Source organism: Xiphias gladius, chromosome 4 (assembly GCF_016859285.1).
Source record: "Xiphias gladius isolate SHS-SW01 ecotype Sanya breed wild chromosome 4, ASM1685928v1, whole genome shotgun sequence".
Lineage (NCBI taxonomy): Eukaryota > Metazoa > Chordata > Actinopteri > Istiophoriformes > Xiphiidae > Xiphias > Xiphias gladius.
In genome coordinates, this window is record NC_053403.1 from 214,283 (window position 1) to 236,555 (window position 22,273).

A 22,273-nucleotide genomic window follows, 5' to 3' on the forward strand; every position below is an offset into this window, starting at 1 on the left:
CTGGGGCCCCTTGAAAACTTTTTCAAGCTTTCTCGAGGACCCCTGAACCTCCCTGACATGTCATGAAACTCTCAAGGAACCTTGACTTTCCCTGGAGCCCACTGGAACCCCTCAAGATTTGTTAGAACCCCAACAGGAACTGCCAACCTTCATTGGAACCTCCTGGAACCCTATTTCATGGTTATTCATAGGTCCCTGGACCTTCCAAGAACCTCTCTTCGACCACTGATGCCCCCTAGAATCCCTCAAGGTTTATTTGAGCCCCTCTTCATGAAATTTCAATGATCCCTGAACCCCACTGGAACCTGCTGGGACATATTTCAAGGTCTTTCAGACCTACACTTACACATTCCTGAAATTTCCAGGAACCTATAAAGGTGCCTTGAATCTCTCTGGTGCCCCTCACAGACCCCCCCCCCCCCCAAAGGGTCCCAGGAACTTCTGTAGTGAGTTTGACAGATCAAAAGAAGGTCCAGGACCGGGTTTGAAATCTTACCCCACTCCAGGAAGTCGGTGATGTGCTTCTCCCTCTTCAGCGGGGAGTTGGAGCACTCGGTGTAGAGGCAGAGCAGCAGGTCGAGCAGCGTCTCCACGCTCAGACATCCCGCCGCCTTCTGCTCCAGCAGAAGCTCCTCCAGCCGCTTCAGACGGACCTGAGCCGACATTCTGACCCGGGACGAACACCCGCCGCTCCCACTTATAGTCCGACAACAACCCCCGCCACACAGTCCGAGTGTAAGCCGCCAACGAGGCTCCGCTTCCTGCCGAGTCGTGTCGAGCGCAGCCTGCTAGCCGCAGCTAGCTCGTTAGCTACGGGAAAACATTCCCGACATTTTGAGCAGGCTGGGTGTCGGTGTGTCGGTGCGTCTACGCCGGTTACCGTCGTTGCGTCGTGTTGTGAGCCGTTTAGCCTACGGGCCCGTGTCCGTCCGTCCACCACATCGGCTTTAATCCCGGTAAATCTGGACTTTCCTCTCGGAGGTCGGGATGTTGGTCAGACCGTCGACTCTGAGGTTGGCCGCCGCTGCTCCATATCCGCGGGTTTGTGTATCAGGTCGGTGACATGTCCGGGAGCTCCGGGACAGGTTCGGCGTCAATCAAAATGTCCGTTAGCACCGTAAGAGAGCGTGTGGGAAGATTAGAGGGTTTTTTTCGGTGGTTTGAGACGGGCTGCCGGTGTGGCTGGTCAGTGGGAATATGGCTGAATCCAGATCGGATCATCCAGAGCAAGCTGGAGACACCAAAACCCTTCCTGTCCGGGAGAGTTCCACAATAAAATACATCACAAACTCATCCAGCGTCTCCTCAATTACTGTGAGGATTATCACAGTAAACTGAATATCCTTACGTTTGGACTGTCGATCATACAAAACAAGATAATATGTATTAAAAAAATATTTTTAAAAAAAACTTGGGCTTTGGGAAATTGCGACATGATTTTTTCTGTTTTATGAAATTTCAAAGTTCAAACAATTGATCATTTAATCAAGAAAATAATCATCAGATGGTTTGATAATGAAAAATTTTATGAAATTTCAAAGTTCAAACAATTGATCATTTAATCAAGAAAATAATCATCAGATGGTTTGATAATGAAAATAATCCAAAATAAAAATTGCAATCCTAGTCATTCTTTTGTTATTTGTCTGTTATTCAACCGAGACTAAAAGATCGGACAAAAGGGAGATTTCTGGTAAAAAAAAAAAGCTTTGTGTTAAAAAACAGTTAAAATATCAACTTCACATGCCCTTAAGACATGCAGAATAAAATATAAACAAAGAACACTGTGAAATTTTGAATAATCTTTCCAATAATCCACTCGGACTTTTTGGCTGCTCCTGAAACTTAAAACACAAAATTATAATATTCATGAATTTCAAATATCCGGTTGACAGCTTTCTGACAGCTGACGTCATGAAAACATGTCAGAGAGGGTCTGTTTATATCTCGCGTGAATACAGACACGTCCTCTGATCACTTTAGTATGAATAATAATAAACTTTATTTGTACAATAAATAGTATTGATGCTTTACATCAAACTGTATGAAAAATATTTCAATCATTTTAGAGAAATTGTAACGTCGATCTAAAACATCAAATGCCATCAGACGGTAAAGACCGATAAGAATATAATCTAGAATAAAGAATGTTGATAAGTAATGAAGATGTCGCTTCTGTTAATAACGAACCCGCTCCCTGCTTTTATTTTGAAGGAGGACCTCCCGTTCCCGGAAGTGGGTACCTGCTGCTCTGCGCCGATGACTCACCTGTCTGTCTCTCCCTGAGGAACACGGAGGCCCTGCCTTCCTGCACCGGAAACGCTCCGGGTACATGACGTCAAGGCACGATTGACAGGAGCTGGCACTCTGACGTCATCGGCGTGACGTCGTCATAGACTTTGTTTACTGATTTGTTTCAGTTCTCAAAAGTTTTTCCTCCTACACAGTTTTTTATTTTAGAGACGGTTTATACACTGTGTCCGAGTCTTATTGTGGAAGGTCACTTCCTGCAGAAGAATCCAAGTGAAACCTGAAGAGGAGGAGGAAGGTTTTTGTTCGTCCCATTTGGTTCCTTGCTCCTGGTTCCAGTCCTCCATCTTGAAGGCCGTCCCAAACCTCTTATTTCTGCTGCAGGGAGCGAAGATGGAGGAGCAAGGAGCAAGGAGGGATCTCTGAGGAGCCACGAGCGAGGACACGCCAGACCATCCTACTCTGAAGTCTGTTAGTCTACTTCACTTTGATTTATTTCACTTAACGTTTGTTTCACTTCTGTTTCGTTTCGTCCGTTTTTGTGTCCACTGCTTGGTGAGGGTATTGTTTACATTGGACGGCAAATGTTTGTTTCTGTAAAGCACTGTAAATATGTACGCACGAAATCTGTCATGTAAATAGTTTGTGAATATGTAAGATGTATTACGAGAACCTCTTAATTATAGAAGAGAAACAAAAAGTCTGTTACCAGACAGACACAGTCCTTTATTAGAAACCTGCAGCTGATGGACTCATCTGAAACCACATCACATCATCACTGCAGGGTTTTATACCCAAGTAGACTAACAACAGATTCAGTGGGCTCAAGTGGATCACTCCCAATGTTTATATGTGATTCAAGATTCAAAAAACTTTAATGTCCCCGAGGGGCAATTTGCTTTACAGACAGTAGTCCAGCCTCAGAGAAGAAGAAAAGTAAGTTGAGAGTGGTGAGCAAATGAGGACCAGTCAGATGATAGAAGGAGACAGTAGAACATGAGATGAGTCGACGTTTCTTGATATAATTATCTCCCCTCCATTCAGATCAGAAATGGTTCATGATCAGTTCCTGAACGTCACGGAAAGAAACACCACTCGTTTACTGATAATATTTCTTTCAGGTTCACTCAGAGTAAACAGAGAGAGGGAGAGAGGCGGCACCAGGAAGCCGACAGGGCAGGTGACGTGGAGGTGAGCGAGAAGAGGAGCAAATACTGATGGGTAAGACCCAATAATGACATCACAACGGTCTACTGTTGGCCTCCATGTGCATCAACATCCTTTCCAGTCACTAATTATAATACACTATTAGACCCTACTGTAAAAATAAATTAAAAAGTTCATCCTGCGTGTGGGTGAATTTTTACATATTTTAGAATGGCAGGAAATTAGTTTTCAAATTTTGCATTTTTCCTGGGGGGAACCCCCAGACCCCCCGGCAGATTCGGTCCCCCAGTGTTGACTCCATGGCCACAGCCTCGCACTCGTCCAACAAGCACATACACGACATCATACACAGCACACGACATCCAGGACAATCTGTACCCCTTAGTGCCACCTTTGGGGAGACTGAAGCCCCACCCTGATGGAAGAATGCCAAACCAGCAAATCAGAGAAAAGGAAAGGACAGACTCAATAAACGAAGAACAAAATCTTTTCATCATGCTCATGTCCAGATTAAAACATCCCTAAAGAGAACAACCATTGATGTGCGTTTTTACATCCATATATTGCTGCACTGCTGCCACTGGTTCACCTTTAATCGCACATGGTGCAGGGGGGGGGGGCTCCTCTGAAAACCAAGGAGCATCTCTTTGGTCTAAGCCACACTTATTTGAAGGAAAGACTGGTCACACCAGTTAAAAAATTCATCAAGGACTGGGCCATGATCCTGCTTCACACCCTGCAGAAGGCTCAGGATCTCAGAGTCATTGGAATACCTCCCTCTCACACTCATTTGTATATAAAGCAAATAAAGGTGGTGAGAGCGCGCAGCCCTGGGGGGGTCCAGTGGAAGAGGAACATCTACTGGACAGGATTCCATTAATCTGGACCCACTGAGATCTGTTTGTAAATAGGTCAGTGAGCCAACATACTGTACTGAAATCCATGTTGTGCCCAAGAGCCTCTATGCAAGAACAGGTGCCGAATACAATGCCTCAGTACAAGATTTAACAGAGTGGTTGTGGTGTCGTCCTCTCCTCTCCTCTCCCTGTAGGCAAACTGGAAAGGCTCCAACATGCCATGCATTGGTGTAAAAATTCAGATTTAACAATACGTTCAAATGATTTCATAACAAGCGATGTGACGGACGCAGGGCGATAATCATTCAATGCCCTCGACTTCTTCGTGCTGGTCACTGCTAGTGCAGAACCTTCCTCCCTGTTTGGTTTTTCAGATTCAGCATCAAATTAAAGTCCGTGGACCTGTAGGTCGGATTACCAAAAGAACCACAAACAACTTTCTTTATTCACGAGGAAGATTTTTCCCTGTGTGATCTGTACCGTGGAAAATATATTCTGAGAGAGGAGGAGAGTCTGAGTCGTTCACTAATAATCACATTTTACTCAGAAACTGGACAGTTTGATATGTTATATATTTATTTAATTTCCACTTTCCCCAAAACATATGGGTTGATAAATCATTTCTACAAATCACAAGACGTTCTAATTATTAAATCCTGAGTTTACAAAATGAATATCAAAACATTTTGACTCAAATAATCAGTCAGTTAAGAGCACCAGTGGTTCCACTGGTCTGAGCACAGTATAAACACAGAATAATGAAGCTTTTTAATACATGTGCTGTTTCACAAACACGTGATGTTTGTCAGACTGTTTTTATGTGAAACCTGCAGAGAACGAAAAACCACCGCTGTGATGCAGCTGGTAACTGTGCCCCTTCTTTTCATGGGGACAGTGCATGTACAGTTGTGCATGTTAAACAGAGCTGGATGCTGCTCATTGGATCCTGACAGTAACAGCAGCGGAGTGAACGCGGACAAAACTAATAATTATAGAGACTGAAAATCATTTTACAAAAGTCTTAAAATGTTTATCATCGAAGTGATGAAATCTGAAAAATGAATGTTTAGTGTCTGAGAAAGATCTGCTTCCCAGTGCAGAGTGTGTGATGGTGAATAGAGTCAACTTTGATTTCAGCAGCTGACCTGCAGTCAGCGGTGTTCCTGTCCACAAGAGAGACTCAGACCCACAGAGGACGCAGAGACACTGAACCAGACCAGATCCAGAACCAGGGATAAAGAGGTTCAGTGAATGCGGTGCTGAAGGTGTGGAGGTGGATCGGTGTGTCAGAAGAGACTCTGTAGAGGGACAGAGCGCCAGCAGGACAGTCCACATACAGGAAGAGGAGGAGGAGGATGAGGATGAGGAGGAGGAGGAGGGGATGGATGTTTCTCTGTCACTGAACCAGACAGTAACCATGACCATCAGAGCACATCAGACTCCAGGACGGATCGTTCCTTCCAAACAAACAGTCCTCGCTGTCTCCTCTCCTTCTGAATCCTCTGTATCAACCCCTCCACTCCACTCCACCTCCCAGTAACGGCGACCAGACAGACCAGTTCTACCCAGCAGCTGAGACCAGTAGATATCAAATCTGCGTGGATGATCAGGATATGACTGATCCTCCGTCCCCACCGTCACCGTCCTGTTGTTGTCAGACAGTTTGAGGAATCTGTTAGTTGTGTTTGGGTCCAGTTCCAGTTCACAGGCATCTGACGGAGAGAACAGGACACAATACAGCTGCAGTTTATCATCTGTTGATTTATCAACAACTTTACTGACAATTATTGAAAGAAAATGATTCAAACTTACTTTTCATATTCAACTCATCAGCAATATTCTGCTTTTTTTCTTGTGCTGACCCAAGAACGATGGCTTATGGAGAATCAAGTCAATAAACACAAGAAATGAATAAAGTCTCACTAATAAAACTGGCACATCATCTTCCACTGCAACACAAAGAAGCTCTGAACCATCTGCTTTCTAAAACGGTTATTACCTCCACCAGAGAGCTCACATTTAGCAGTAAGTTCACACTTTTGAACATCAAATCTCAAACTGTCATCTGCTACAAAAAAGTTTCACAACAGTCTGGATTTTTGGCCCAAAAGCTCCAAAAAGCTGAACTCAGTGTTAATAATTATCCAGTCAGAGGGCTGCAGGTCCACCGCTTGGCTTTAAGGTGGTTTTCATTGAACAGAGTTCAGATGCTAAAAGTCTGCGTGCCAAAAGACAGAAATATGCAAACACATTCTTTTCTTTAGAATTATAACACTGAGAGCTCACGTGGTTCTGTTTTGTGAATCTCAATCATTGTAGAAGTGGACGCACAAAAAGAAGCCTCATTTCCACTCCCACAGTTAGATAGAAATGGATGTTGACACACCCTTAATCATTTGTTTGCATATCAATATTTGTGTCTGCTTAAGCAGCCTTCAAACCTGTCTGTGAAAAGAACGGCAAAAAACAGTTTAGTTTTACCCTTTGTGCCACATCCGCAAAGTTCAGCTGTCATTACATACAACCACTGAGCATGGCTGTGGCTATTTATAGCGTGTGTTTAATGGATTCATCACATGTACCTGTAAAATATCATATCTCAGTCATCATTATTAAGGATCAGAAAGATGATCAATGATTTAGTTTATTTCGCTGTTATGGAAACGGACTTTACAAGGTGCTCCACAAAAATTAAATAATGAAAAGAACATACGCGGGGAAATAAAATGGTGACTCTAATGGAAATAAGAATGATAAAATTATCCAAACTAAAGTTATTAAACTCATAAATTCGCCTGTGACTGGTGATTTACAGATTGCTGTGGAGACTGAAAAAACACACAACCAGTGAAATTGTGAACAACATCAACAAACAATGTTTTATGATTAAGATTCCCTCTCTCAGCCTATTTTCCATTTCCACCTTATCACCTGCAGCTGGCCCTAGAAACCCATGTGTATGCTGGTCTAAAGTCTGTGACGTGCACATTCTGTTTTATAGAAATACCAGTTTATGTTTGCAAAACGGAGTATGCATGGTACAACTGATCCCAGGTCTGCCATTCAGGGAGGAAATCCACCCCAGCTCACTTTACTCAACTTCTCAACAACTTTCTAACATTAATTATGGCCTGTTGAGTTTATGACTCGTAGATTTTTGAACAATGATTTATTAAACACATCCAGAGAAGAAAATTTAAGGCTACTTGAACACAACTTATATCGGTCTAACATGTAGTACGAGCTTATGAGCAGCACCTGAAGGCAACAAAACCCTCCATAAAATCACTGACAGTGGAAATACCAGAAGAAACAACGTTAGCTTTCTGTTGGCTCCTCTGTTAATATAATGTATTTATTTGTTTTGTTGGATCACTGTGTTCAGGTTGTTGTGTTTGTGGATTTTAAATTGATTGATTGAATTTTGACATCTTTCCAGCCACACAGACAAAAAAAAAAAAAAAAAACTAAATCCTCCTCTGGAGAAATTCATCTTTGTACTTCAATCAAGAAAATGGGAAAATCTAGTGTAACACTTGTGGCTGTGTTCTCATGAATCAAACTGAAAACACACTCACACTTCCGCAGACCAGGTCTCAGTTTCTGCAGTCCACCATGGTCCATCTGGAGGAAGACACAAAATCCGAATCAGCCCCATACACCTTCAACTCATATCCACCATTAACATGAAGCAGAGTTCCTCAGTTAGCAAGAGAGACAGAGAAACAGTGTGAGAGCTTCGGTTGTCTGTCCATCTGTCCAAACCTGGGAACGTCCAGTCTGCTGAGTGTCCATCTGTCCACACCTGGGAGCGTCCAGTCTGCTGTCTGTCCATCTGTCCGTGTCCATCTGTCCACACCTGGGAGCGTCCAGTCTGCTGTCTGTCCATCTGTCCACACCTGGGGGCATCCAGTCTGTTGTCTGTCCATCTGTCCACACCTGGGAGCGTCCAGTCTACTGTGTGTCCATCTGTCCACACCTGGGAGCGTCCAGTCTGCTGTCTGTCCATCTGTCCACACCTGGGGGCATCCAGTCTGCTGTCTGTCCATCTGTCCACACCTGGGAGCGTCCAGTCTACTGTGTGTCCATCTGTCCATACGTGAGAGTGTCCAGTCTGCTGTCTGTCCATCTGTCCACACCTGGGAGCGTCCAGTCTGCTGTGTGTCCATCTGTCCACACCTGGGAGCGTCCAGTCTGCTGTCTGTCCATCTGTCCATACGTGAGAGTGTCCAGTCTCCAGTGTGGATCCTCCAGTCCAGCAGACAGCAGCTTCACTCCTGAGTCTCCTGGATGATTGTAGCTCAGGTCCAGCTCTCTCAGATGGGACGCGTCGGAAGCACCTCCCTGTGTTACCAGACATCCTGACAGACTAAACACACACACACACACACACACACACACACACACACACACACACACACACACACACACACACACACACACACACACACACACTAACTGGGCCTTACTGTGAGTGTAAACTCTCTTAATTACAACTAGTTCCATGGTAAAATTTCACATTAGTCCAGTTCAAAAATCAGCATTAGATGCTCGCAACTGTAGAAGACTGTAACTGTCACTGACACTAATGGAGCATCGTGTCGGTTTGGGCGCAGCACAGAAGTTGTGTTTGTATAAGTCGACTGGTTTCAGCTGTTCCTAATATTTTTTCACAATAATTGGCCCATTAACAGCTCTGTGACCAGCAACATCTGATCATATTGATGCAGGTATAAAGCACAGACATGACAACCTGACACCATCACTGTTACTCTGCTGATTAGATTCCTGTCAACCAACATTTGCTGCTGCGGCTCCTCCACCACCCAAACCTCCTTCTAATGTGCTATTTCATATCGTTGGTTTAACTAAAATTGAATGTTCCTGTGTGTTTATTCAGGGTGATTAGCTCTCTCAGCAGAGTCATCATCAAAGTTTACCTGCTCCCTGCAGCTCAAGTTACCATAGCAATCGATCCCAGTAAAAGTTAGCCAGCTACTGGACTCTGAAAAAGCAGACTTAAGCCCAAAGACAACTGCATAACCCAATAACATCTCTTCATGGTGCAGGCCCCAGGTCACGGATTGTCCATAACAAACACCATGTTCGAGCATAAGGTAGTTCATAAGTGTACTGGGAACTAAACATCTCCGGTCCATTACCAATGACTGATGTCGCGGTTCTATCATCAGATCGCAAAGATAACGAAGACCAGAGCTCTGCAGCAGCTGCAGCCGACAAACACAATTATTAGAGCAAAAAGACAGCGCACAGTTTATGCACATCGTGTACACACATAGACGCAACACTACGTTGCTCTGCAATGCATTGGCTCTGCTCTACGTTCAACTTATTTGCTCATTCATTCACAACTCATCACAACTGTGAAAGATGCCAAAAGCAACAGGAAGGTTGAATACAGCTCACTAAAGATAAAAGTTCCTAAATGGATGTAGAAGTCACCACTGCAGGATCCACCATGAGGATGTTAGCCAGACCCAGCATGCACCTGTTGCTGTGCAATATTGTAGGTGTGTTTGATTTGGGTCACTTACTGTGTTTGCCAGACGGTGCATTAAATCAGTTATTAATTACAGTGCATGCAACTTTTTTTTTCCTTTGCAGAACTGAAATTATGATAACTGTAAACATAATCAAAAATGGCGTTATCGTTAACTGAACTGACTCGGTGTGGTATACATACACATTTAGAACATGTATGTCTCTGCCCTCCAGCAGCTGCAGACTCACCGGCAGCTTCTTCTCTGCTGCAGCTGCTGATTTATAACTTTTGTTTTGTTGCATTCTCAGAGTTTATCAGGACTTTTCACGTGACTTTTGTTTTTGCTCTGTAACAGAAGGAAAAACATTTCTCTGTTATGGTAATAAGAGCAAATGTAACTGGTTACTTTAATGCTACCATTACACTGGAGTTTTGTGGTAAGCCTGGAGAAAAAGCTCTTTATTTATTAGTTGATTATGTTTCAATCCACACCCGTGGTTTATTTTATTAGTCGTGTGGATTATTCTCTTTAGGTCACAATTAGTTTGAGTCCAGATGAAAATACTTGAGGAACTGTAACCAATCGGCATTTTATTTGAACAAGTCGCGTTTCTCTGTTCTAAACAAAAACACTATACTGATAACATTTTCCTGAGTCTGCAAAACATCTTCAGTACAAAGTTACTACCACAGTTTAAGCAAGATCTTGAAAATTAATAAAAAACCTCAGGATAATTTTATTTCTATACAGCGCCAAATCATAAGAGAGGTTATCTCGGGCACTTTTCATATAGAGCAGGTCTAGTACAGGACTCTTTATAGTTGTGTTTACAGAGACCCAACATTCCCCCTTGAGCAGGAACTGGGTGACAGCAGCGAGGAAAAGCTCCCTTTAACAGGTAGAAACCTTGAACAGAACCCGACTCATGGTGGGGGGGGCGGCCGGCTGGGTTGAGAGAGACAGAGAGAGAGAGAGAGAGAGGGGGGGGCATAGCACAGTACAGGTACAACATAACTGTGTATAACAATAATGAGATTAATAATAAAACTAAATATAATATTAGTAATGATAATCATAATAATTGAAGCAGGGGGTGTTGAGCAGGATCATGGGGGCAGTTGGTGGTTTGCAGTCGCTGATCCAGACTCTACAATACCAGAGGCAGAAATTCCTGCAGACAGCGACGGGAGGAGAAAGGTTAGAGACGAGGAAGAAAAAGGATGCATCCTGAGCTGTGAGTTTCCAGTCTGCAGTGCCATTTCTCTAGTCCAGCAGAGAGCAGCCTCACCCACGAATCCTGCATGTCTTTGTTACTCAGGTCCAGCTCTCTCAACCTAAGAGGACTGGAAGCTGACAACTGAGGCCAGAGCTTCACAGCTGGTCTCTGAGAGGTTACAGTCACTCAGGCGAAAGAGGAATGAGCAAAACAAAAGAAACCAATTACAAAAATGCTTTTTGTTTTGAGAAAAGAAAAAGATAGTTAATTTAGATGGATATTATGTGCATTTACAGACCTTTAGGGTTAGAGTCCACCTCAGTGGACGTGCTGCTAACGAACCTCATCAGGGGGAATCGGCTTCCCTCTGCTCGCCTCTGGATAACCACACGACCGGCTGCAGCCAATCAGATCCCTCCCGAGTGTGTCGACATGGTGACAGAGGTCAGGGGGTTCACTGACCCACAGAAGGAGGAGTACTTCAGGAAGAGATTCAGAGATGAGGAGCAGGCCAGCAGGATCATCTCCCACATCAAGACATCACGAAGCCTCCACATCATGTGCCACATCCCAGTCTTCTGCTGGATCACCGTTACAATCATCCAGGAGACTCAGGAGTGAAGCACCGGTCTGCTGGACTGGAGAGTCCACACTGTAAAGTGGAAACTCTCAGGTCAGGATACAGCTGTTTGTTAGACAGCGGATCTTTTAAATCTGGTTTTAGCTGCTTTACTGTCTTGTTAGTGAAGATATTCAACATCTGCAGGATTTTTCCTGCTGACATGATTTTCTAAAACACTGAGTTATCATATTTCCCTAACTCCAGGTTGTCAGGCTGTCTGGTCACAAAGGAAGACTGTGCTTCTCTGGTCTCAGCTCTGAGCTCTAACCCGTCCCATCTGAGAGAGCTGGGTCCAGCTCTCTCAGATGGGGGATGGGATCCTTTTGCTGGGTCCAGCAAACAGATTCCTCAAACTGTCTGACAACAACAGGACGGTGACGGTGGGGATGGAGGATCAGTCATATCCTGATCATCCACGCAGATTTGATATCTACTGGTCTCAGCTGCTGGGTAGAACTGGTCTGTCTGGTCGCCGTTACTGGGAGGTGGAGTGGAGTGGAGGGGTTGATACAGAGGATTCAGAAGGAGAGGAGACAGCGAGGACTGTTTGTTTGGAAGGAACGATCCGTCCTGGAGTCTGATGTGCTCTGATGGTCATGGTTACTCTGTCTGGTTCAGTGACAGAGAAACATCCATCCCCTCCTCCTCCTCCTCATCCTCATCCTCCTCCTCCTCTTCCTGTATGTGGACTGTCCTGCTGGCGCTCTGTCCCTCTACAGAGTCTCTTCTGACACACCGATCCACCTCCACACCTTCAGCACCGCATTCACTGAACCTCTTTATCCCTGGTTCTGGATCTGGTCTGGTTCAGTGTCTCTGCGTCCTCTGTGGGTCTGAGTCTCTCTTGTGGACAGGAACACCGCTGACTGCAGGTCAGCTGCTGAAATCAAAGTTGACTCTATTCACCATCACACACTCTGCACTGGGAAGCAGATCTTTCTCAGGCACTAAACATTCATTTTTCAGATTTCATCACTTCGATGATAAACATTTTAAGACTTTTGTAAAATGATTTTCAGTCTCTATAATTATTAGTTTTGTCCGCGTTCACTCCGCTGCTGTTACTGTCAGGATCCAATGAGCAGCATCCAGCTCTGTTTAACATGCACAACTGTACATGCACTGTCCCCATAAAAAGAAGGGGCACAGTTACCAGCTGCATCACAGCAGTGGTTTTTCGTTCTCTGCAGGTTTCACATAAAAACATTCTGACAAACATCACGTGTTTGTGAAACAGCACATGTATTAAAAAGCTTCATTATTCTGTGTTTATACTGTGCTCAGACCAGTGGAACCACTGGTGCTTTTAACTGACTGATTATTTGAGTCAAAATGTTTTGATATTCATTTTGTAAACTCAGGATTTAATAATTAGAACGTCTTGTGATTTGTAGAAATGATTTATCAACCCATATGTTTTGGGGAAAGTGGAAATTAAATAAATATATAACATATCAAACTGTCCAGTTTCTGAGTAAAATGCGATTATTAGTGAACGACTCAGACTCTCCTCCTCTCTCAGAATATATTTTCCACGGTACAGATCACACAGGGAAAAATCTTCCTCGTGAATAAAGAAAGTTGTTTGTGGTTCTTTTGGTAATCCGACCTACAGGTCCACGGACTTTAATTTGATGCTTAAGAGGACTGGTCTCTATATCAGAGAGTTACAGAGGAATCAGAAAGAAAGGAAACAGCTGTCTGCAGGTTTGGAGGAAACCATCAGCCCTGGAGTCAGATCTACTCTGATGATGGTTACTCAGTCCCCCCCCCCACTTTCGCTCCTCCGTACTGCATGTGCTGGTCATTGAACTGCCATGAAAATAAAGCCCATTGTCTTTACACACACACTGTCCTCATAAACACTGTCCAAAACGCATGCCGCCTTTAAACGCACAGTTCCTCACACACACACACACACACACACACACACACACTACCTTCACAGAGAAACTATCCTCATTAATCCTCATCCTGTTCATTTGGTTGAATTGAACCAGTTTATCATCCTCAAACACATTGTCCTCACATACAATGTATGAAAATGTTTCATGGACCAGTGAGCAGCGATGTCAGATGTCAGAGATGTCACTTTGTTTCTACTTTGCTTTTATATGCTGTAGACGATGGTTTCTTTCCATGACAGATGATTTAATATTTTGTATGTAGATGGCCTAGTTTTAAAGCCTGATGCTCAGTGTTACTGAAAAACCCTTGCGTGATCCAAACTGCTGCTCCTCCGTTACGTCCTTCTGTGCTGAGCTGATCTTCAGCTCATTGGATGTTCAGTTAGGTCCACCTAGTGGACAGACAGTAGAGCTACACCCTCTGATGTGTGATTTCTCTGACACTGACTGGGTTTGTGCCACAGCCTGGACTGGTTTTGACGTCACTCTTGGATGCTGAAGTTACGAGGAAGTGACACGTCCTCAGATCAAACGCACACAGACACCGGGACTGACGAGGGAGAACCAGCAGCTTCTTCTCTCCAGATGTTTCCTCTGCACATGAACATGAAGATATGTCTTGGAGTTGACTTATTATGGAATTATGACAACAAATAAATGTTATAGTAGCTTCATCAAAATTTGGGATACTGAACATTTTATTTTAAGGACACTTTTTAGCATAAACATTATATTTTGGAGAGACCTTACAACACTGGGATGAAAACTACTTTTGTAGTTAGAACAAGTATTGTAAATACATTCTGGAATGCATATTCCAAGTTTGGGGATAGAAATGACGATAATTTGTGAGCATACTAAAACAAATTTTGAAATGACAACAAATGTGTGTTGGGCCTCAAAAAATGTTTCCTCAGTCCTGAATATACTGGTCCCGTGATGAAAACCTTGTTGTGAAGACCGAGTGCAGCTCTCCCACCAGGGAGAGGCTCTGCTATGAACCAGTGTGAGGACAGAGAGGAGGGAGTCCCTCCCTCTAAAAGCAGTCTGTGTGGTATTTCAAGAGGAGTTGAATCGAGGGCAACTGGACCTGGTTGTAGATCTTGAAGACGTTCAACCTCATCCAAGAGGCTTCTTCAGTTCTGACTGACTGGTGGGGAGTCCCAGGTATTTAACCTCTGTTGGGTCGTTATGAAGGCCATTGATGTCACTTGGTTCATTAGTGCTCGGGGCTGTTGTATTGGAGGTGTTGGAGTTTTTGGAGTCACCTGAAGCCAAGTCTGACGGGTTCCTAAATCTCCTGGGCAGGGATGAAAGGCAGCATTGTAGGTGGGGGATAAGTGGTGTCGTAAACCTCCTCCTCTCTAGAGGGATGGTTTCTCTACTTTAACACAGATCGCCTTCTTCACTCCTCTTTCAAACCACCTGTCCTCCCTGTCCAGATTGTGTATGTTGTTGTCTTTGAAGGAGAGCTTTGTTGAGAGTGTCGTCTTTGAAGCCAGACTAAAGCTCAGAAGTGAGCTGAGGATCTCTAATTGTCCACGACTCTTCTCCATGTCAGAGCTCAGCACTCAGATCACTAAACCATCATTATTATACTATGGGTTGGGCTGAAACCCACAGCAGCAGCAGAGACCAGATTCTTCTACATCTGGACCTGGACCTGAACCCAGCTGTGGGTCCCCCAAGAAAAAAGTATCTATGGAGCCTCCTCTTGTTTTTAGAGAGCATCGTTGTTCTGAAACACATTAAGTCAAAGTAATAATCCGACTCTGTCACCCACAAAATCCATTTATAGATGTCCACTTAGTTTTGGCAAATATACTTTGGAGGAAGCATAATTGCTTGATTAAGCTCACTGGTGACATATTTTCCCAATTCAGGAAGGTGACATCCTCAGAGCTTGGTCCATAGCAATTTATTTTAATTTGGACAGGGTCTGGGGGCTCTTCGGGGCAAATTCACCTTGTTGTACTGACAATTTCTTTTCCATGTTGCTATCTAACTCACAAATCCAGTCAACAGTGATGGAGACAAAACAATAGGCTGCAAATTGGTAAATTGAATATAGTTTTAATCTTAAAGTGGTTATAATCCAAGAGGAAATCTGAGTTTATTTTGTTATGGCTTCTTGTTCATTTGTGGAACATAGCATTATACAAACTCACTGAATTTCCTATTCTATTCGTCCCTAATTTTAAGAGTTCATCTTGCCTCACGTCAGAAGCCACCTGCTGTTTCCATTAGGTTGCTAGTTACTCATTCGACTGCTCTCACCTGCTGTAGTCCACTCTACCCTACCTCCCTCCTAGCTAATCTACCTTTAATGTATTCGAACCTGCCCTACCCTATTGTACTCTACCAAGTTAGATAGATCTGTGTGATGTAAAATGAGTGGATACAATCTAGTGTAGCCTCTTGCTGATGGTCCAGCTGGTGAATGGGGTGTTGGGGATTCTCAGCTTATTACAAGGCTGATCAGCTTTAAGGAGATTACAAGCGCAGGGCAGCAAGTGAACAGGCACCTGAAAACTCTTCTTCTCATTGTCAATACTTGCTTTTTGGCTCAAACTGTGGCCGAACTCACCCTGCCCAAGGATGATTGGAGGTCGGAGGGAATACAGACAAGCAGCTGGAGTAAAACATCTTTAAGTCAGCAAGGTAAAGTTCTGAATGTTGCTTTATCCTCATCTTAGTAAAGGCTGGTTGGATGAGCGGATCTGACATGACATCACATCCTTCACCTAATTTTGTTTGAGTTTACAATAATAAATATCAGTCAGGGTATCCTTAATTTCACAGAATAAATGAGTTAAAAATCCTCTGAAGCTGCCATTTCCAGTAAGTGTTTGTATATTTTATTGAATTACCTTTAAAGAATCTGATTAATGACTCATGTAAACATGAGCTCTTTAAAAGACTTGATAAGGTGTCATGATTACATGTGTAATATGTGAATGCTTGATTCTGCTATTGGTTTACTGTGGTTAAGTATGAAAGCAATAGTTTGATCACGATATCTTTGAACTCAAGAATCTGAGCATGCTCAGAAACATGTTCAGCTTCATTTCTGAAATGAAGAGATTTTACTTGATACTTTGCAGATTCTGAGATCCTGAGCAAACTGAACATGGTGAACATTTCTTTCAGAAGGAACTATTTAACTCTAATGGAGGTGTTACATGATTCTTTTTATTCTGGTTGGGCTCTGATTCTGGCTGTTGGGGGACTATAATGCCCCTTGTACACATGGCATGATGATGATCTTCAGTTTATCAGCACCAGTTTTGTTAAACTTTGACCTTCTTCCTTGCAGTGGTGACACAGTGGTGTCTCTGAGTTGTGGACTGCAGTCAGGAATACCTAAAATACCTCGTTAAGCTCCTTATGACGCTTTGAAGAGAGCAGTTGCCAGTCTTGTCCTTCCTCTTTGCTCCAGATTTCCTTTGAAGAGGGCCCACACTGATCCCTGATCCCTGACCTCTGAGCCTCTCAGACCCCTGTGGACTGGATGTGAGGACTATGACTTGACAGGACAACCGACTGTATGAGCAACTGACAATGCCACCCACTGGTTTATATCAGCGCCAATTTGTCCTTTACAGCCAGGAACTCACAAATATGAGCAGCAAGGTGAAACCGACAAAAGGCAAGGGAAACCTGATTGGACTAGACTATTTGGGAAGAACCGTCCACTGAAGGTTCACACACCACTAAACATTCTCTGAAGCAGACCCTAACTTTTTTTAACCCGACAGATGTTCTGGTGCCTTCAACTTTACATGTTAATGTCGAATTTCTGGCAGAGAACCCAAGGTTTCCAAAGAAACAAAATATGTCAGGCCAAGTTTTTGGGGAAATGTGACAGCTATTCATCCTCTACAGCTATTTCCATCTGATGGAAATGTGAAGCCTTAAAAAACATGGAGTCTTGGATTTGAATATTTCACTCAAACACACTTTAGCTTCAGTGCTATAAGAGCTGGAACAAGCAACTAGTAGACAAATTTAAGGGGATAATCAGAAATTAGGGGGGGTTGGTATCTTATTAATTGACCAATAATTCGCCAATATTACCACAAACAGACACAGTAAAAAATAAATTAGCTGCTGGGATCATGTCATGTAGAAAATAACTATTTAGACTTTTTATTTCTATAGAGAATTTAACATCTTTGACACCGGAGAGGTTTTTTTATAAAGCACCTAGTGGTTGTAAGTGGTACTGCACCTTAAGGCACTCCAGTTTTTTGACCATGTTTGCAAGCGCTTGGACGTGATACACATAAAAACCATAGGACCGACATGGCAGTCGGTAAGGTTACCTTCACCAAGGCGGAGAGAGAGAAGCTTGCCGAGGTCCTCTGGCTGCTCAACTGGATCTCTGTAGTCACGGGAGCTATCCTCTTTGGCCTGGGCTTATTCCTCAAAATTGAGATTCAGAAATGGCAGGAAGTGATGTCAGACCAGGGGATCCTCTATGTGCCACATATGTTGATCACCACGGGCCTGGCGGCCTGCTGCATCAACTTCCTGGGCGGGAAGATCTGCCTGGACTGTGCTGACACCAGCAAGTTCCTGCGCTGGAAGCTGGTGATGATGCCGTATGTCATTTGCACCTTCTTCTTTACCTCCTGTGTCCTGGCGGGGGCGCTGATGTGCTACAGCATCCGCAGTCAGCTGGAGGAGTCTCTGTTCCTGGGCCTGCGGAACGCCATGCGGTACTACAAGGACACAGACACACCGGGCCGCTGCTTCCTAAAGAGAACTTTGGACCTGCTGCAGATCCAGTTGCACTGCTGCGGGAACACTGGCTACCGTGACTGGTTCCAGGTCCAGTGGATCAGCAACCGTTACCTGGACATGACCAGCAGCGTGGTGGTAGAGTAAGTAGAGCCAGACCTGCTGGGGTTTCCTGAGGTGTTTTGAATCTCTTTTGGGTTTGAGAGGATGTTTGTTGATTCCAGTTAATCCTGCTGGATTCTTGCAGATTCCTTCTCTGTGGAGTAGGTTCCATCAGATTCTAGTAGATCCTGGTTAATACTAGAAGATCTACAGTGATGTTAAGCAATTCCTTTGGAACCTAGTGGAAACTACTGGATTCTATTGGACTGGATTGAATTCCAACAGAATTTAAGTGGATTTCCATGCTTTGTAGTAGATTCTAGTGGATTTTAACGGACTGCAGTATGTCTGAAAGATCATACTAGACTTGAAAGGTGTCTTCAGACTGAACCTCTCATTTTAAAACTTAAAAGTCAGTGGAAAGATGTAAGTAAATTTAAAAGTAAGTGGAGTCATTCCAGGTGACGCAAACTGAGTCGACATGTCAAATTGAAATTATTTCATCCTGGGTGGACAAATCTGGCGAATCCCAAACTGTATGACTCAACTTAATGAATTCATCAACACAAACACATACAGTTTGTAGTGTTGTTAGCTAGCTAAGGCTAATGTTGGTACTGTCAGTTGATTGACTGTTTGTGGTGAATTAAAAAGGGACTGTAAAAAACCCTCCAGTGGTAAAGTTCGAGCAAATAATGCAACAAAAATTAACTTCTTGTTTAATGTGAGGGCACCTTTATAAATTATGATAGATGTTATTGAATTATAGTGGATTCCAGTATACCTCAATAGAGTCTTTAGGACTGCAGAACCCAAAAGAACTAATAAATTCCAGTGGAAGTCAGATGTGCTTTTGGGTTCTATTGGGTCATCTTAAAGTATTTTTGATTTAAGGTACATTCTAATGGATCTCCCTGAATCTACATAAGGTACTCTTCGACAGAAGACAAGCTTGAATTCTAGTGAGTCCAGTTACATTCTGTTGTGGTGGTCAGTGGTCTCTACTGGACTACAAAGGACTCTAGTGGATCCAGCTGGACTGTAGTTGACCTTGGTGGATTCTAGTGGATACCATCTACCTAGTGGTGGAAGCCAGCAGGGTTGAAGCACAGTACAGGCTCATGGACACTTTAGCGGGGAGATGTGGGGTTACAAATCTGTTTTTACTTTTACTACAATTTAAAACTTACTCTAACATTCTTTCACCCCAAAAGGTCTTAGGACAGGTACATTGGATCCTAAACTCTAACTGTAAATCAAATAAATACAAATACACCAGAAAAGCATTGAATTCAGCACTACATTATATATTGTAAATGGAGTATTTTCAGACTGAGGCCACTGGTCCACTGCAGTTAAGATTGGTAGCTGCTGGGATTAGAGGTCATGGCTCAACCAACAGGGTTTAACTCAGGTTCAAGTTACTCTATATAAAGTGTCTGCAGGAGTTTTCAGCATCGAGACTACATATGGAGTTTTTGAACACTGCAGAAACATCCACCACACCTCTGTCACTTACACCTCATACTTTGTTTTCATATGAACGCTTTGTTGTTCGTTACATCTTAGAAAAAATATTTCCCAGCATGGGGTCTTCAAATTCAAATGAAAGTCTGTGACAGTTTAACACACTAGGTCAAGATTTGCAATATCTTACAGCTGCAAAATTCTGCAAACAGTAACGGCTGTAGTAGTAGTGACACTGGTAGCAGTGGTAGTAGTTCCTGTTCCTAACAGCCCACCTCCTGCTCCTCCCTGGCAGCCGTCTGAGGAGTAATGTGGAGGGGAAGTACCTGATAGACAGCGTTCCCTTCAGCTGCTGCAGCACCCTCTCCCCTCGGCCCTGCATCCAGCAGCAGGTCAGCAACAGCTCGGCCCACTTTAACTACGACCGACAGAGCCAGCAGCTGAACCTGTGGAGGAGAGGCTGCCGCCAGGCCCTGCTGGACCACTACACCAGTATCATGCAGTCCATTGGCCTCACTGTGCTCCTCATCTGGCTGTTTGAGGTACTGCAGCAGTAGGCTTTGGCTAATGGCATCACAGATCACAGATTAAAGATCCATTTAGATGAAAGTACAACAACAGAGTCAGTTTCATCTCTGAGAGTCCGGTACAGAGGTAGAAGGTGGATACAGGGGTAACATGATAGCCTAGCTCCATCTAGAAAGAAACAATAGCCTAAACCTTACAGCAACTCCAACAGTTTCATTCTTGGTCCAGTTTTGTTTGATCCTACGAGTCCCCCACAGATTTGTCATTTCATTCCTATAACTGTGCCAGACTCATGGTGCAAAGTTTAAAAGAAAAAGGACTTATGTTGCCAGAGCAGAACCAGAGATATCGTCTTTTTTTATTCCAAGCATTCTTCTTCCTTGTCTAAACCTGCTGCCTACATTACCCACAATACACCTGGACCTCTGAGTCAGGGTCAGAGATTCAGGTGTGTTATGCTAGTTGGTGCTAACTTATTCTGGAGTCTGTGGCCTGCAGCGTAGATGAGGGGGGGGCTACAGAGGTCTGCTAAGCTCACTTCCATTTTAACTGCATGCCCTCAGATTTTTTTACTTTTCTGACTTGTAGTCCTCAGACCCGACCCACACTGACTCAGGTGACATCACCTCACGACATGTATCAGACTTCACACAGCTCCTTCTGGAGACATTGAAGACTTTATACTACTGTTTTCTAATATGCATTTGAACAACATTAACGCGCTGTCTCTTATACCAAAACACAATATTTCTGTTGACATGCAGCAGTCGATGCTACACTAAAGATACTGTGTTTTTCATCTCCCACCAGTTGTTGGTTCTGACTGGAGTCCGTTACCTGCAGACGGCCATGGAGAATGTTCTTCGGTTAGGTGATCTGGACTCAGAGTCGGACGGTTGGATTCTGGAGAACAGCTTGGCAGAAACGGCCCGCTCCAACTTTAATATCATTAAGAACCTGGGTAAGTGTTACCAGATCGACGATGACCCGAATATCAACGTCCCTACTGCCGCTGCTGAGCAGGAAGTGCCAACCCAGCAGGTCCAGAATCCTATGAACAGCTAGCATCCAGCCTGAGGAGTCGTTGACCTCTGAAGCCCCAGGATGATCTGGAACACCTTGGGTTCAAAACCTCCAAGGCCTCAATTACTGCTCTCTTGATGCGTCCTTAACTCAGGCCATGCAATCACATCCGGCCCTAAGATGCACTGCTCCGAGGTCACCCAGACCTCAGAAATAAATTTTCATCCTGAGGAGCCAAAGAAAAGCTTGATCAGTGCCGTCCTGATGTAAAGTTAGGGAAAATGTTAAAAGTCCAGCTGCTGCGGTCTCAACGTCAGCATCGACTTCTGCCTTCAGATGGATCTTATGAGTTTGTGTTTTTGACCTGTAGGGTAAGTAAAGTACAGGAGTACCTCAACCCTCAGGTGGTTAAATTCTACAGAACACTGTTACTGAGAACCTGACAGTGAGACAGTGTACATTTTATTTTTAAAATGCTGAATGATATGGTGTTTTCTGTTCTTCATCACCATTCTGAGGAATGACAACACCACAGATCAACTTTTACAAGGTTGGCTTAAAACATCAGCGTACAACACAACTTTCGAATGAACTAATATTTAAACTTACAATAAAACCTGCCTGAGCACAGTCTTTTGATTGTTCGATATTTTGTGACGTGATCAGTACCTTTTTGCACTTGAGAGTGCATTACTCACAGACAAACCACATATCCAGATTGTATCCACACTGATTTTAGAAAATCTGGACAGCAAAAAACCACATGAATGTGGTTTTTGCAAGTTGGATCCAAACCACATTTGGAGCTGGTTTGAAATGCGATTCCAAACGGATTTCTAAAGATACATCGTCAATCTGGACGCTCGCAACACGACACACAATGGCGG

The 22,273-nt window shown here is 43.7% G+C and overlaps 2 protein-coding genes, 1 long non-coding RNA gene and 1 pseudogene across 5 annotated transcripts in view; 2 read left to right on the forward strand and 2 right to left on the reverse strand.

Moving 5' to 3' along the window:
* cdc42bpb (CDC42 binding protein kinase beta (DMPK-like)) overlaps window positions 1-1,274 on the reverse strand; it is a 48,724-nt gene extending 47,450 nt beyond the window's left edge. Inside the window, exon 1 of one of the 2 annotated variants that reach the window (XM_040124512.1) lies at window positions 497-1,274. In XM_040124512.1, the coding sequence (XP_039980446.1) occupies window positions 497-665 (169 nt within the window). In that variant the 5' untranslated portion in view covers window positions 666-1,274. The remainder of the gene's footprint in view (window positions 1-496) is intronic. The other variant, XM_040124513.1, reaches the window with a different exon arrangement.
* Window positions 549-5,507, forward strand: LOC120788645. 2 transcript variants are annotated; one of them, XR_005707272.1, is made up of 4 exons: window positions 549-735; window positions 2,215-2,721; window positions 3,372-3,471; window positions 5,412-5,507. It is a non-coding gene; the product is annotated as an uncharacterized LOC120788645 (long non-coding RNA). The 2 variants fall into 2 exon arrangements; XR_005707271.1 differs by having other exon boundaries at window positions 2,215-2,717.
* On the reverse strand, window positions 4,876-6,593 carry LOC120788640 (annotated as a pseudogene).
* A 9,470-nt stretch (window positions 6,594-16,063) lies between these two features.
* On the forward strand, window positions 16,064-21,997 carry LOC120788636 (photoreceptor outer segment membrane glycoprotein 2-like). Its single transcript, XM_040124573.1, has 4 exons — window positions 16,064-16,184; window positions 16,840-18,409; window positions 20,131-20,377; window positions 21,174-21,997. Exons 2-4 carry the CDS (start codon window positions 17,829-17,831, stop codon window positions 21,426-21,428), a joined length of 1,083 nt encoding a protein of 360 aa, XP_039980507.1. The 5' UTR covers window positions 16,064-16,184; window positions 16,840-17,828; the 3' UTR covers window positions 21,429-21,997.
* Window positions 21,998-22,273: the final 276 nt, after the last annotated feature.

Excerpts from the sequence above, each read along its gene's own strand:
- LOC120788636 (XM_040124573.1), top strand. The coding sequence starts at position 17,829 with ATGGCAGTCGGTAAGGTTACCTTCACCAAGGCGGAGAGAGAGAAGCTT. Across the intron at positions 18,410-20,130 it reads ACCAGCAGCGTGGTGGTAGA|CCGTCTGAGGAGTAATGTGG; the intron begins GTAAGTAGAGCC and ends CCTCCCTGGCAG. Across the intron at positions 20,378-21,173 it reads TCCTCATCTGGCTGTTTGAG|TTGTTGGTTCTGACTGGAGT; the intron begins GTACTGCAGCAG and ends ATCTCCCACCAG.